The sequence below is a fragment of the Elephantulus edwardii genome, unplaced genomic scaffold, assembly GCF_000299155.1.
Source record: "Elephantulus edwardii isolate Elephantulus edwardi_28Jun2011 unplaced genomic scaffold, EleEdw1.0 scaffold00029, whole genome shotgun sequence".
Taxonomy (NCBI): Eukaryota; Metazoa; Chordata; class Mammalia; order Macroscelidea; family Macroscelididae; genus Elephantulus; species Elephantulus edwardii.
Window position 1 is genome coordinate 11,327,810 of NW_006399779.1, and position 12,898 is coordinate 11,340,707.

The following is a 12,898-nucleotide window of genomic DNA, read 5'->3' on the forward strand; positions in this document are numbered from 1 at the left end:
ATCTAACATCAGCTACAATATCCCTAGTACCATGACCCCTTCTAAACCCAGCCTGGACTTCTGGTAGTTCTCTGCTGATGTGCTGTTCCAGTCGTTTTTGATAATCTTCTGTAAAATCTTGCTTGCATGTGAAATCAGTGAGATTGTTCTTTAGTTTCCACACTCTGTTGGGTCAGCTTTCTTTTGGGATAGGAACAAATATAGATGTTTGCTGCTAGTCTGTTGAATTTTGCTGTTGTTGCTGGGTATGCTATCTTTTTTATGTATAGAAGACTCAGCCAAGCATTTATTTAACAGACTTTACATCTTATATACTAAACATTTAAAATTATTTAGCATTACTTAAATAATTTTAAGTGAATTATTCATTCCCTTGCAACACAAACCACTATTTTATAAGTTAGTTGCACAATGACAAACTTCTCTTGGCTGCTGGAACAGTGTTGCTAAGCTTTTTGTTCCTTGCCCTCCAAATTTCAAAGCAAATCTAATCAAATACCAAGGTTTTTGCTAATCCCAGTAATTTGTGGAAAATTAATGGGAGATCTTAGCCCACTGATAGATTTGATAAAAAAGAAATAGAAGAATTCTTATCTTAAGATATTACTTATGTAAAGAATTTACAGGCAACTTGATTTTTTTTATTGGGATTTGAAAATTCACGCTATCCTTGTATTCTTACCTAAGTGATTTTTGCTTTTTCCTCTGAAGAGATTGATAATTGCTCCATTGTTATCTGTATTGTTTGGATATAGTTAAATTTCATTTCTGGTAGAATTTGCTGACCAAGACATGCTTGTGGGAGGGAGTAAAATTAGTTTTGTTATTGCTATTTGGGGGTTTTTGTCTTTTTTTGAGGGTTTTTGGTTTGTTTTTAATTAAGTCTTACGTAGTGTTTCAGGTGGAATTTAGAGGGTGGTAGAAGCCTCTGTGAAGAAAATAAGCATACAAAAATTAATGTTCTTTTTAGGTTAGACCCTTAACACATATTTTGTAATAAAACTTCTTTAAAAGTTATTTTTCAGTTGTTGCTTATGACTCTTAGAGACTCTACGTACAACAGCTCTGGACCCTGTTCTGTCCTGTGCCAGCCTTATTGTCTCTAACCCCCCTACCCTCATTAACCCAGTCACTGTCAGTAGGAGAAGAAAAAAAATTGTTACTTCCCTTATGACTAATCAGGAATACCCAACATACTTTAAAAATTGATTTACTTAATTTGCCTAAATAATCTGCCAGTTCCTATTAGACAAGAACTGCGACAATAGATAGGAATAATGAAGTTGTGAATTTATTCCAGTTATTGACTTTTCTCATCTTGAGAAGTATTCCAAGAATCTTGTGGGTCAAGGCTGTATGTTGAGAATAATACTACTTTGCTATCTTAAAATTTAAGATATAAATCTTAAATCTGAGATATAACTAGATGTCTGTGCATCTGGAGCAGAGGAGAAATACGGAAACCAGAGATTCAAAGATTAAATTAGTCTTCAAGCCTTATTTACGATAAGACCAGCACTAGATAGTGCCCAGCCACCACTACCAGCTCTGTTGATCAGGGTCACACAGTAGGTGGTCCCTGACAGAGGGTGAGAAAAATGTAGAAAAACCTCACTTTTAAAAAAAGTATTTTAAATTTTATTTTAATAGAATTTATTTTAATTATGTGTTTTATAGTGGTTTACTTACAGGTTGCATATACATTGTTTTTCATAATGGGTCTTTCCCATTTCCTTTACCCATTCCTCCCTTCACCCGTCAAATTGTGCTCCCCTATGATTAGCCCCATGCCCCCAACCCTCCTACCTGTCCTCACCTCTCTTTTCCCACCATCCCTCCTCCCCTTGGATCCTCATACATGTTCTAAAATAATGGTCTCATACAGTATTTGTCCTTGTGTGACTGAGTTAGTTCACTCAGCATAATGCTCTCCAATCCCTCGAGTAAGGCAATGATTTACAAAATCATTGCACTTGTATGTTTTGTAGTCTTCCATCGTGTAAATGTACCATAATTTCTCAGTCCATTCAGTTGTGGTTGGACATTTGGGCTGTTTTCATGTTATTATGATAGTGAATAATACTGCTGTAAACATTGGTGTATAAGTCTCCATTTGTGCCTTAGTTCTCATTTTCTCAGGGTATATGCCAAGCAGTGGAATGGTTAGATATAGAAATTCCATAAAACATATGCACACCCATGTTTACTGCAGCTTTGTTCACAATAGCAAAGAGGTAGAAACAACCTTAGTGCCCATCAACAAATGAATGGATAGGGAAGCTGTGGTATATTCACACAATGGACTATTATGTTGCATTGAAAAACAAAGATCTTATGAATATTATACAAAATGGATGACCCTGGGGGACATTATGCTGAGTGAAATACCTTAGTCACAAAAGGACAAGTACTGCATACCACCACTGTTGTAAAACAGGACTGACACTGGGGTTGGGGAGAGAGTGAGAAAGATAAGAAAAATTATGTATACTGCATTGAAACATAAGGAAGAGAACTGATTAAAATCTATATATGATTAGGTAACAGAAAAAGAAATTCCATAAAACCTCACATTTTTAAAACTTAAAAAGTTGTTGAACTAGTTGATACTAGAGGAAACCCCAATATTTTTTACTCTGGACTGATAATAGAAGAATTAGAACAAAAATAAGAAAAATGTTGACACATTTTAAAAAATTGTAACCAGTGTTACTGAATGACTTTTGTAGAACATGTTAATTAGGAACATAATAAAATATATTAGAAATTTAACATAAGGCTTAATGTTTAAAAAATTCTTTGTAATGCACAAATAATAAATGTTAGCATTAAAAAAAACGTACGAGGTTTATTAGCCTGTTTTTTCTTTTTCTAGTGAGTGAGAATGAGCATGTTGTCACTCTGGCAAGATGTCCTCATGCTTGTCCTCAAATTAGGTAGAAAAGGTGAAGGTTTACTTTTCTTTTTGAGGTTGGATTAAATGCTCTGTTCTTGAATTTTCTTTCATCATGTAAACGGTCGTGCCCATTGAAGAGTAAAAATACTTGCCTTTTTGGTGCCTGGACTGTTTGGTATAAAGGTCCTATCTCAGAGGATAATTCTGAATAAAGCTAAAAGTTTATATAAGAAAATGAACATTTAAAAAAAAAAAAAGAAAATGAACATTTAACACCACGAATTAGGCAGGATGCTTAGCTACATTTATCTTTCCATGCTTATAAAGGCAGAACTATCTGAATAAGAACATAAAGCTGCAGTAGCATACTTTAAAAAGGAAATAAACTTTGTTGGATGCATTTCAAAATAGTAGAAAGATTATTAACATGGATTGGCTTTAGAGTTCCTCTCTGAATTTTGGCAAGTCTTGATAATGGAAATAATTTCATAACTTAAATCCAAGAACACTTTTTCTTTTATTTGAGAACTGTTCCTTTCTGTTCACAGGTATTCCTGCTCCACATGGCAAACCCACTAGTTATTCAATAAGAGTAGATAATACAGTTCCACTTGTAACTCAGGCCCCTGCTGTTCCACCCCTGCAGATCCGACCAGGAGTTCTTTCACAGGTTGGTAACAATTCATTTTTGTGCTAGCCTCCTCACACATAAGTAGGAGGTAGTGATCTGTTTGGAATATATAAGCCTATAAGGCTGTTGGGAAAAAGAAAAATGGCGGGGTGGGAGGGAAAAATGGTCTTGGTAGGAATTTGATACTTTGTTGGTTATTGACTTTCTATAATTATTACTTGATTGCTAATAGAAGTTTTAGTTTAGATGCTGTAAATTCGAATTACTTGTCACTTGTTTCTTAATTGTGGGATGTTTTTTTTCCTTGATACAGCAGACATGGTCTGGAAGAACACAGCAGATGTTGGTACCTGCCTGGCAACAGATAACCCCCGTGGCTCCTGCTTCTACTACATTAACTTCTGAGGCTGTGGCTGGTTCACAAAGGCTTGGAGATTGGGGGTAAATTTTTTTTTTTTAATTAAAAATATCATTCTTTATGACTAGTTTGTAAAGTAGATCTTGATAAAGAAGATTTCACATGTTCGCAACTTTCTCCTTAGGAAAATCATTTCACATAGCAGTCACTATAACTCAGTGATGCCGCAGCCTCTGCTGACCAATCAGATAACTCTGTCTGCCCCTCAGCCGCTTAGCATGGGCATTGCACATATTCTTTGGCCTCAGCCTGCCACTACCAAGAAAAATAAGCTGTGCCAGAACAGGTTAGTATTGCTGCTTTAACTTTGCTCTTCATTTTGAGAATTGACCTTTAGAAGACATTTTGCATGTACACTAACGGGTCACTGTTGTATTCAAAATGACCTCTTTGATAGACTTGCTACAAACACTAAGCCAGCTCCCTTCTCGATTTCTCAGAGGTATTTTGGTAAAACTAATGGAATGGGAGCCAGGAAGAGAGGAAATAAATGCTTTCAGTTGGTAAGATTGTCTTTGTTGCCCTTTTGATTTATTATCTACTTAGACACTGTAGCCATGTTAGACCTCAGGTATCACATTTACCGTCAAAAGAGCAAGCATTTGGGCCTATGTAAATGCTATCTGCGTTGATACTGGTGAAGATCATTATTTTTTCTCACAGAAGCTCTGTTAGATTCATGATTTTATAAGTGAATTAAGTGAAGCTTCATGTTGTCCAGCTTAACACATCTTAATCACATTTTTATTATAGACTTGACACATTATTCTTTTGGTTGCAGGAGTAATTCATTGCAGAATACCAATATCCCCAATTCAGCATTTATTTCTCCAAAGATAATAAGTGAGAAGGAAGTCGAGGAAGTTGGTTGTATAGAAACACAGGACAATCATAACCCAGATGGAGAAGCAAGAAATTGCTGTGACACAGCTGTCAGGCAGGACTCTGATTCATCAGGCTCAGACAAACAGCGGCAAACCATCATCATCGCTGATTCCCCGAGTCCCGCTGTGAGCGTGATCACTATCAGCAGTGACACGGATGAGGAAGATCTCTCACCGAGACATTCGCTCAGAAAGTAAGTGGACCACACACAGGTTCTTGTGTCTATGCTGGTCCTGCTGGTGCAGCAGGGAAAAATGCTCTGCTTGCGTGACCTTTAAAAAGTCTTCAGGTTAGTTAATCAAGTTTTAGAGAACACTTTCCAAATAATACTTACAAAATTATGAGGTTTAAATTTTAGTCTGTAGGATATCATTCTGAACTGTTTGGTACCCTTTTAACTGAATGATAACATTTTGACCATTGCACAGTCTTCTTATTTTTGATGCGTGTTTCCCCTTCCTTCTTCTATTAGATGTAAAGGGAGTCTAGATTGTGAAGCTTGCCAGAGTACTTTGAATATTGATCGGATGTGTTCCTTAAGTAGTCCTGATAGTACTTTGAGCACCAGCTCCTCAGGGCAGTTCAGCCCATCCCCTTGCAAGAGACCCAACAGGTAAAGCAATTTCAACCGTGGTGTACTTTTCGCATACTAAAAAGGCTGCAATTTCTTTTTGTTGTTAATAATTGCTTGCCAGTTTACCACAGTAATTTCTCTTTTGAACATTTTTCAACTACATTACATTACTACAAAACCCGAATTGCTCTACATGTGAAATTAAGGGTCCAACAAAAGATTTTGTAAAAGCCATCTGTTTTTGAAAGGGTAAAAAAGCCACACTCTTAACTTCAGCTTTGCTTTATTTTGAAATTAAAATACACATTAGCAAAATAAAAACCATGTTGTGCCTAAGAACATACTGATTGACCCAGACAGAGTATCGAGGGGAGTGGCCCTGCTCCATTGCTGATTGATTTGCATGGCTTCATCTTTGTTTCCTTGCCTGCCTTTTGGACAGGAATATTCATTATAACCACCAAAACAAGGGGCTACATCTCACTAGTATGGTGTCCTGCAAGTTAATAAAGCCAACTTCAGTGAAACAACATTTTATTTTTTAAATATAGCAACATAATCTGAAATTTTTAGATCTTAATCTTGGCTTCTCTTTCCATAGTTAGAAAACAGGGTATTAACTATTTAGCAGCCAAAACTCTGTGGAGGCTGTCAAGAAGTTTAAGACACCCTCTGCTTATGAGATGCTATCATATTGTTTGCAGATTGATGTGTACATGCAAAAAAGAGATTACATATTGCTTCAGAATATTGATTTTATGTAATTAAAACAGGAAATGCTATAGACATCCCAAAGAGAGAGAGATTGTTAAGGGCGTGAGAAGGTCAGGAAGTAGAGAGAAATCTGAGGTGGAGAAAACCTTTCAGATAACTGAAGGAATCTAAATGACTAATACCATATTAAGAGTTTAATCTGAAACACTTGAATTGTCTAAGACGGTGCTCCTGAAATAGTGTCTTTTTTTAAAATAAAATTTTTATTTTATACTGGTTTATTTACAAAGTTAAAATACATGGTTTTTTAATGAAATGCTATTTTGGTGAAATTATCCAGAATTGATAAAGGGAAACTTTAATAACTGCCCCTAAGGACCAAAGTCGAAAGGGAAAGGAGAGAAAACTCGGAAGGGGACAGAATTAAAGTTAGTAGTTTGAGTAGTGTGGGGCAGGATTCCGGTCTGCTGTTCATAGGATCACCATGAGTCGTTTCTGACTCAGTGGCACATAACAGCAACAAAAAGAATTCATTCTCTTGAGTAGAGAATTAATGTGAACATCTGTAAATTCATCAGAAAAAAAATGGATTAGACAAGGAAGAAGTTGTAATTAGATGCAAAACTAGTTAAGACCCTGATGAGTTTGCTGATATTATTGAGTGGCGTAGTCCATAGTGAGTGACTGCTAGCCCAGAATCCATGCTTCACTGTAGCTCAGATCCACCAGCTGCTTCACGGGAGAAAGATGGGGAGTCTACCCTGTGCAGTCTTCAGTCTTGGAATCCTAGCAGAGGGTCTGTCATCATCCACCTGAGTTGAGTTGGAGTATTTTTTAACTTTAAATTTAAGGTTGGATAAGATATTGTTCATAAAAATGCTTTCTTGATTTAGTATGTCAGATGAAGAGCAAGAAAGTGGCTGTGACACTGTGGATGGCTCCCCAACATCAGAGTCTTCGGGGCATGACAGTCCATTTGCAGAGAACAGTTTCGTGGAGAGCAGTCATCAGAACACAGACCTGGTAACCTCTGCTGACACAAAAAGCAAACCAGCTGTTTGTACTGTCGTGGTGCCGCCAGTGGAACTAGAACATGACATAAATGCCGATGAGCATATGGCAAACACAGGTAAGTGTAATCCTCCTCATCTCTCTAGTTGTCTTTTAGGAACATCAGGGAACATCAATGCTGATGTCATCTCTTGATTTCTAACTTGACTCATGTCTCTCTGGTATTCAGAAGAAAGCACATACCCATCAGTGCTTAGAAACATGAACACTCTTGGAAATTTACCTAATTTTCTAAAGTTCTCAAGTTACTATCTTATACCCAGAAGTCATTTTAATTTTTGACAGAGAAGGAAAAAAAGCATCAACTTGGTAATCTTTGTTTTTTACCAGATTCTGCTTGCCAGCCATTAATAAAAGGACGATCTGCTCCTGGAAGATTAAACCAGCCATCTGCAGTGGGTAGTCGTCAGCAGAAACTGACATCAGCATTCCAGCAGCAACATTTGAACTTCAGTCAGGTAAGCTTTTTTTGTGAAATTTGTTAAGAATCTTGAGATTCAGATTGAACATTTATCTTTCACTTGGGGCCAGAAGGATCCTCAACCTGTGTAATCGTGTTATCTTTTCCACTTACCATTATCTCAGTTAGACTGGGCAAAGATAAACAATCCTGGTAATAAGACAGTTAAGCAGATTATCCACAGAACTTTATTCTTCTTCAGAAGGATTAAGTTTTAGGTTCTCTTAATTTTGTTTTATTTTTTTAGAATATTTAAATCTGGTTTGTTTTTTTTTTCCCTTTTAAACAGTTTTCTCCCTCTTTTATTTCAATGCAGTATACATTATTTATTCCATCTTTCTCGGTCTCCCCCAACCCCAATGTGAGTCCTGTTTTACAACAGTGGCACCATGCAGTATTTATCCTTTTGTGGCTGAGATATTTCACTCAGCATAATGTCCTCCAGGGTCACTCATTTTGATATTTAAATCTATTAAGTCAGCATGCACAGTAATGGCTTGAAAGCTGTGTTTCTTATGGTTTGTGGTGGTGCCATCCCAGCTTTATTGACTATTTTTCATCTGAACTCTGTTCTTAGTAGTTAATTGTATTTCAATTGAGAGAAAAAAAAAAGGTATCAGACTGAGACCTAATTTCACATTGTGATGTGCTAAGGCTACTTATATGGCCTTGACTGAGTCTCTTCAACAAATTTGAGCCACAATTAATAAGAATAATAGCTAATTTACAAGCATTGTTTAAAATTAAATAAAGCTATATATGTAATTTTTGCTTACCATTTAATAAATGCTTCATAAATGATCTTTTTTAGTTAAGGTGGACATAGTAATAATACTAGCATCAGTAATGTTGTTGTTGTTATGTGCCGTCGAGTCGTTTGCGACTCATAGCGACCCTATGTACAACAGCCCTAAACCCTGCTCTGTCCTGTGCCAATCGCATTGCCTCTGACACACCCATCCCGATTACCCCAGTCACTGAATCAATCCACCTCATAGAGGGTCTTCCCCTCCTGCGCTGTCCCTCCACCCTAGCAAGCATGATGTCCCTTTCCAAGGACCTGTCTCTCCTTACAACATGTCCAAAGTATGTCAGACTAAACCCCAGAATCCTTGCCTCCAAGGAGTAGCCTGGTTTAACCCTCTCTAGGATGAATCTGTTTGTTTCCTTGGCAGGGCAGGGTACATTCAATACTCTTCTCCAGTATCAGTAATAGCATTGTTAATATTACTACACAACAATACATTACTATTCAGTAACCCTCCATCAGTTTTCTGTAAGTTGTAATGAGAGAAAACAGATTCTCTTTCCCCTGAGGAACAGCTGGTAGTCAAACTGCCAGAGACTCAGCCTTACAGTTTGCATAACAATACCCTATGGATTATGCTGCCAGAGCATTATTATTATAGTCTGTAGGAAGAAGGGTTGGCCATCCATTTCCAATATAGCAGGACTTTGAAAACCCTTTGTACAATAGAACACACCTAGACGAGATAGGGCACCTGAGAGGGAGCCCTCAACTGAGATTGGCACAGGATAGAGCAGGGTTTAGGGCTGTTGTATTGCAGGCAACTCGATGGGGCACATAACAACAGTAATAAATAGAAAATGTTAGTAGTAATGTTGTTGTTGTTATGTGCCATCGAGTCACTTGTGACTCATAGCGACCCTATGTACAAGAGCTCTAAATGCTGTTCTATCCTGTGCCAACCTAGCCATCTCAAATGCACTTATTCCCACCGCTCCAGTCACAGAATCGATCCATCTCACCAAAGGTCTTCCTCTCCTTCGCCGCCCCTCCACTCTGCCAAATATGATGTCCCTCTCCAAGGACCAGTCCCTCCTTGCAGCATGCCCAAAATATGTTAGACAAAGCTTCAGAATCCTTGACTCCAGGGAACACTCTGGCTTCACCCTCTCCAGGACAAACCTGTTTGTTCTCCTAGCAGTCCATGGTATAGTCAACACTCTTCTCCACCACAGCTCAAAGGCATCAATCCTCTTTCTATCAACCCTATTCACTGTCCAGCTCTCTGATGCATAGCACATAATTGCAAAGACTATAGCCTGGATCAGGGGCACCTTAGTCTCCAGCCTGACATCGTTGCTCTTCAGTGCTCTTGAGAGGTCCCTCATAGCCGACTTTCCCAATGCAATTCGTCTCCTGATTTCCTGGCTGCTGTTACCAAGAGTGTTGACTGTGGAACCAACTAAATTAAAACTGTTAACTATCTCAATCTCTTCACCTCCATGCTGATGCTGCCAGTTGGCCCAGTGGTTAGAATCTTTGTTTTCTTGACGTTTATATTTTTCCTTTTTAAAAGTTTGCTTTTTGTAACCTAGTTCTGATGAAATCCACCATAAATTATCACTAGTAACAAAAGTAGTTTGCCTTTCCTTTTTAACTTGTCAGATACGTTATTCAGTCCTATTTGTCTTCGTCACTAGGTCCAGCACTTCGGATCTGGACATCAGGAGTGGAATGGAAACTTTGGGCATCGACGACAGCAAGCTTTTATCCCTACTAGTGTTACCAGTAATCCATTCACTCTTTCTCACGGAAGTCCCAGTCACACAGCAGTGCATGCCCACCTGGCTGGAAATACTCACCTCGGAGGACAGCCTACTCTGCTTCCATACCCATCATCAGCTACCCTCAGTAGTGCGGCACCAGTGGCCCACCTCTTAGCCTCTCCATGTACCTCAAGACCTGTGTTACAGCATCCGACCTATAATCTCTCCCATCCCAGTGGCATAGTTCACCACGTCCCGGTGGGCATAAATCCCCGTCTGTTACCATCCCCTACCATTCATCAGACTCAGTACAAACCAATCTTCCCACCACATTCTTACATTGCAGCATCACCTGCATATACTGGATTTCCATTGAGTCCAACAAAACTCAGCCAGTATCCATTTATGTGAAAACTCAAAAACAGTATTTTGAGGAAGCTCAATGATATAACCATTTGATTAAAAATAAAAACATGGTATTTAATAAATATTAGCCATGGCACAAGAAAATTATTTTTGAATCATGTAGACTTGGGTGCAATTTAAACAACTTTGAGCTTTAAAAAACTCACTTTTAATGTGTTTTGCACATTTGGTATAACTTGTCTTTGGTCATGTTATCTTCTTATGTAGTAACTCTAGACAGGTGACTTATGGGAGCAGAAATCCACTTTTGCTCCTGCTATTTTTTATAAAATTGCCTTCTAACTAGTGCAAGACACATCCACATTTGGGAAGCCATTCTGTGTACAGACTTAGAGCAACAGATGCACATGTGTCAGATTTACAGCATACGAGTGAATTGTGTTATCTCTGTCGTAGTGTATAAATGTTGGGTCACTTACCTAAGAAATTGAGCTATTGTTCTTTACATTTGCATGTGTCTTTTGCATGGGCAAAATATTGCCTAGACTTTTGCTCTTAAATGTTGTTCTAATAATCTCAGCTGCATTGTAAACCGTTCCCACACATAGTGCCTTAAATATTTGAGGTTGTTGATGTTATTATCTATTATAAATGTTGAGGACTGCAGCACTTAAAATCCAGACCTACTCTTGGCTTTTTTTTTTTTATAGAGTAACGTTCATTATTTTCTTTTTTTGGTTTTGTGTGGTATGATTTTGGGTAGTAGCTGTTTTTCTTTATTAAGAGGGCAGCATGTTTGCTATAGCTAAATTGTGCTGTCTGATTTTTTCAGAATGATCTAGCTTCAAGAAAAGCAAGCAGTTAGTAGTGCTTAAGAAAAATTAATTCAGTATCTAATGGATAGTTGATAACTGTCACAACACAGCATTTTATATACTGTTAAGTGAAACTGCAATACAACCTAGGTTTATTTTGGGAGTGTTTGCTGTATAATTGGATTTAATAAAATGTTTAGAGGTGCAGTAGGCATGACTTTGAATAGATAATGAAAGAAAAATACAAAATGCTCATTGATTCATGATGTGGTTTCATCTTAGCTTGGGCAAACCATGCAGTATTTAATAAATAGTAGCAGAATATTTACTATTGAAGCTTGAAAAGATGTGAGTTCTTTGTGTGCAATTTTTCATTTATGCATGTGAGAGGATTTTTTAAAAATATTTTTACATTGTATTTGTTTTGCTTGTTGATGGTGTTTGCTTATTTAATACATTCCGTCAGGGACAGAAATGACATGCTTTTTCTCCCTCCTAGGCAGTGTCTTGGGTTTTCTCTTATCTTTTTTTTTTTTTTGTGGTGGTGGTATGTTTAAATGAAGTTGCTTTTACAGCACCAAAGACTTAATCATCCATTTCCTATATAAAAGGTAGCTACTTTTTTGCATAGACCTCAAGTATATTGTAGTGTAGAGATGGAATTTAAGGAAAGGTATTAAATTGAGGCTGTGTTTTAGCTTACGGGCAAGTACTAAATTGTATCATTTATCTTGAATGTATCCTAGATAAGCTGCTATATAACGATTGCCACTTCAGATAGCTGTGAAATTAGGTGATTAACTAGTTGTTATTTAGCCTTCTAATTTCTGTATAAGTCTAATTACATGAAATATAAGTGGAGGTTTTGATTTTTTTTTTTTTTTACTTTGCTTTTCTGTTTGGAGTGTCATTGTAACTACTGTATTGTAAATGATGGAAAATAATTGCATATGTTATTTTGGGGTGTGTTATTTGCATCAGTATTTTATCTCTATTAATGTTTGTGCTCATCACTGCATATAAAGAAACTTGGATGTATCAATGTAACTTAAGTTTTTTATTTTCATACTGGCATTTTAGACACTTGAGAAAGCTGTATCTTGCAGGCTTGACTTAACTTTTTTCCTTAAAAATCTGGAATATAATCTAACAGCATTTACTGGAATAGAGTACAAAGCATTGGAGTGTAACTCTCCTAATGTTTTGAACTTGGAGCATTTCTTTGCTAAATGAATTGCATACCACTAGTACAACTTCTAGTAGAGCGTTGACAATAAGCTAAGAATGGATGAACTTTTCTTTACTCCATTAACACAAGCAGTGTTTTATTTAATAATCATCAATCGAATAAATGTGCCTGAAGTTGATTTTAAAAATTACAGTATTAGATCATAAAAAAAAAAAAACCAACACCAAACCAGCAGTACCTTTTTAGTCACACTGAAAATGAAGGACTTAATTTTCCCCACAAGTTTCAGTGTTTTTAGTAGCCAATTCTATGCATTTTATATAAAAATATATATAGATATGTATGTATGTAGAACACACCTAAGA

The 12,898-nt window shown here is 37.1% G+C and overlaps 1 protein-coding gene across 2 annotated transcripts in view; it reads left to right on the forward strand.

Moving 5' to 3' along the window:
* Window positions 1–11,334, forward strand: part of HIPK3 (homeodomain interacting protein kinase 3) — a 119,516-nt gene extending 108,182 nt beyond the window's left edge. Inside the window, exons 8-16 of one of the 2 annotated variants that reach the window (XM_006883739.1) lie at window positions 3,445–3,566; window positions 3,844–3,968; window positions 4,070–4,231; window positions 4,386–4,448; window positions 4,727–5,023; window positions 5,303–5,443; window positions 7,012–7,247; window positions 7,520–7,647; window positions 10,098–10,574. In XM_006883739.1, the coding sequence (XP_006883801.1) occupies window positions 3,445–3,566; window positions 3,844–3,968; window positions 4,070–4,231; window positions 4,386–4,448; window positions 4,727–5,023; window positions 5,303–5,443; window positions 7,012–7,247; window positions 7,520–7,647; window positions 10,098–10,574 (1,751 nt within the window). Of the gene's footprint in view, window positions 1–3,444; window positions 3,567–3,843; window positions 3,969–4,069; window positions 4,232–4,385; window positions 4,449–4,726; window positions 5,024–5,302; window positions 5,444–7,011; window positions 7,248–7,519; window positions 7,648–10,097 lie in introns of both variants that reach the window. The other variant, XM_006883740.1, reaches the window with a different exon arrangement.
* Window positions 11,335–12,898: the final 1,564 nt, after the last annotated feature.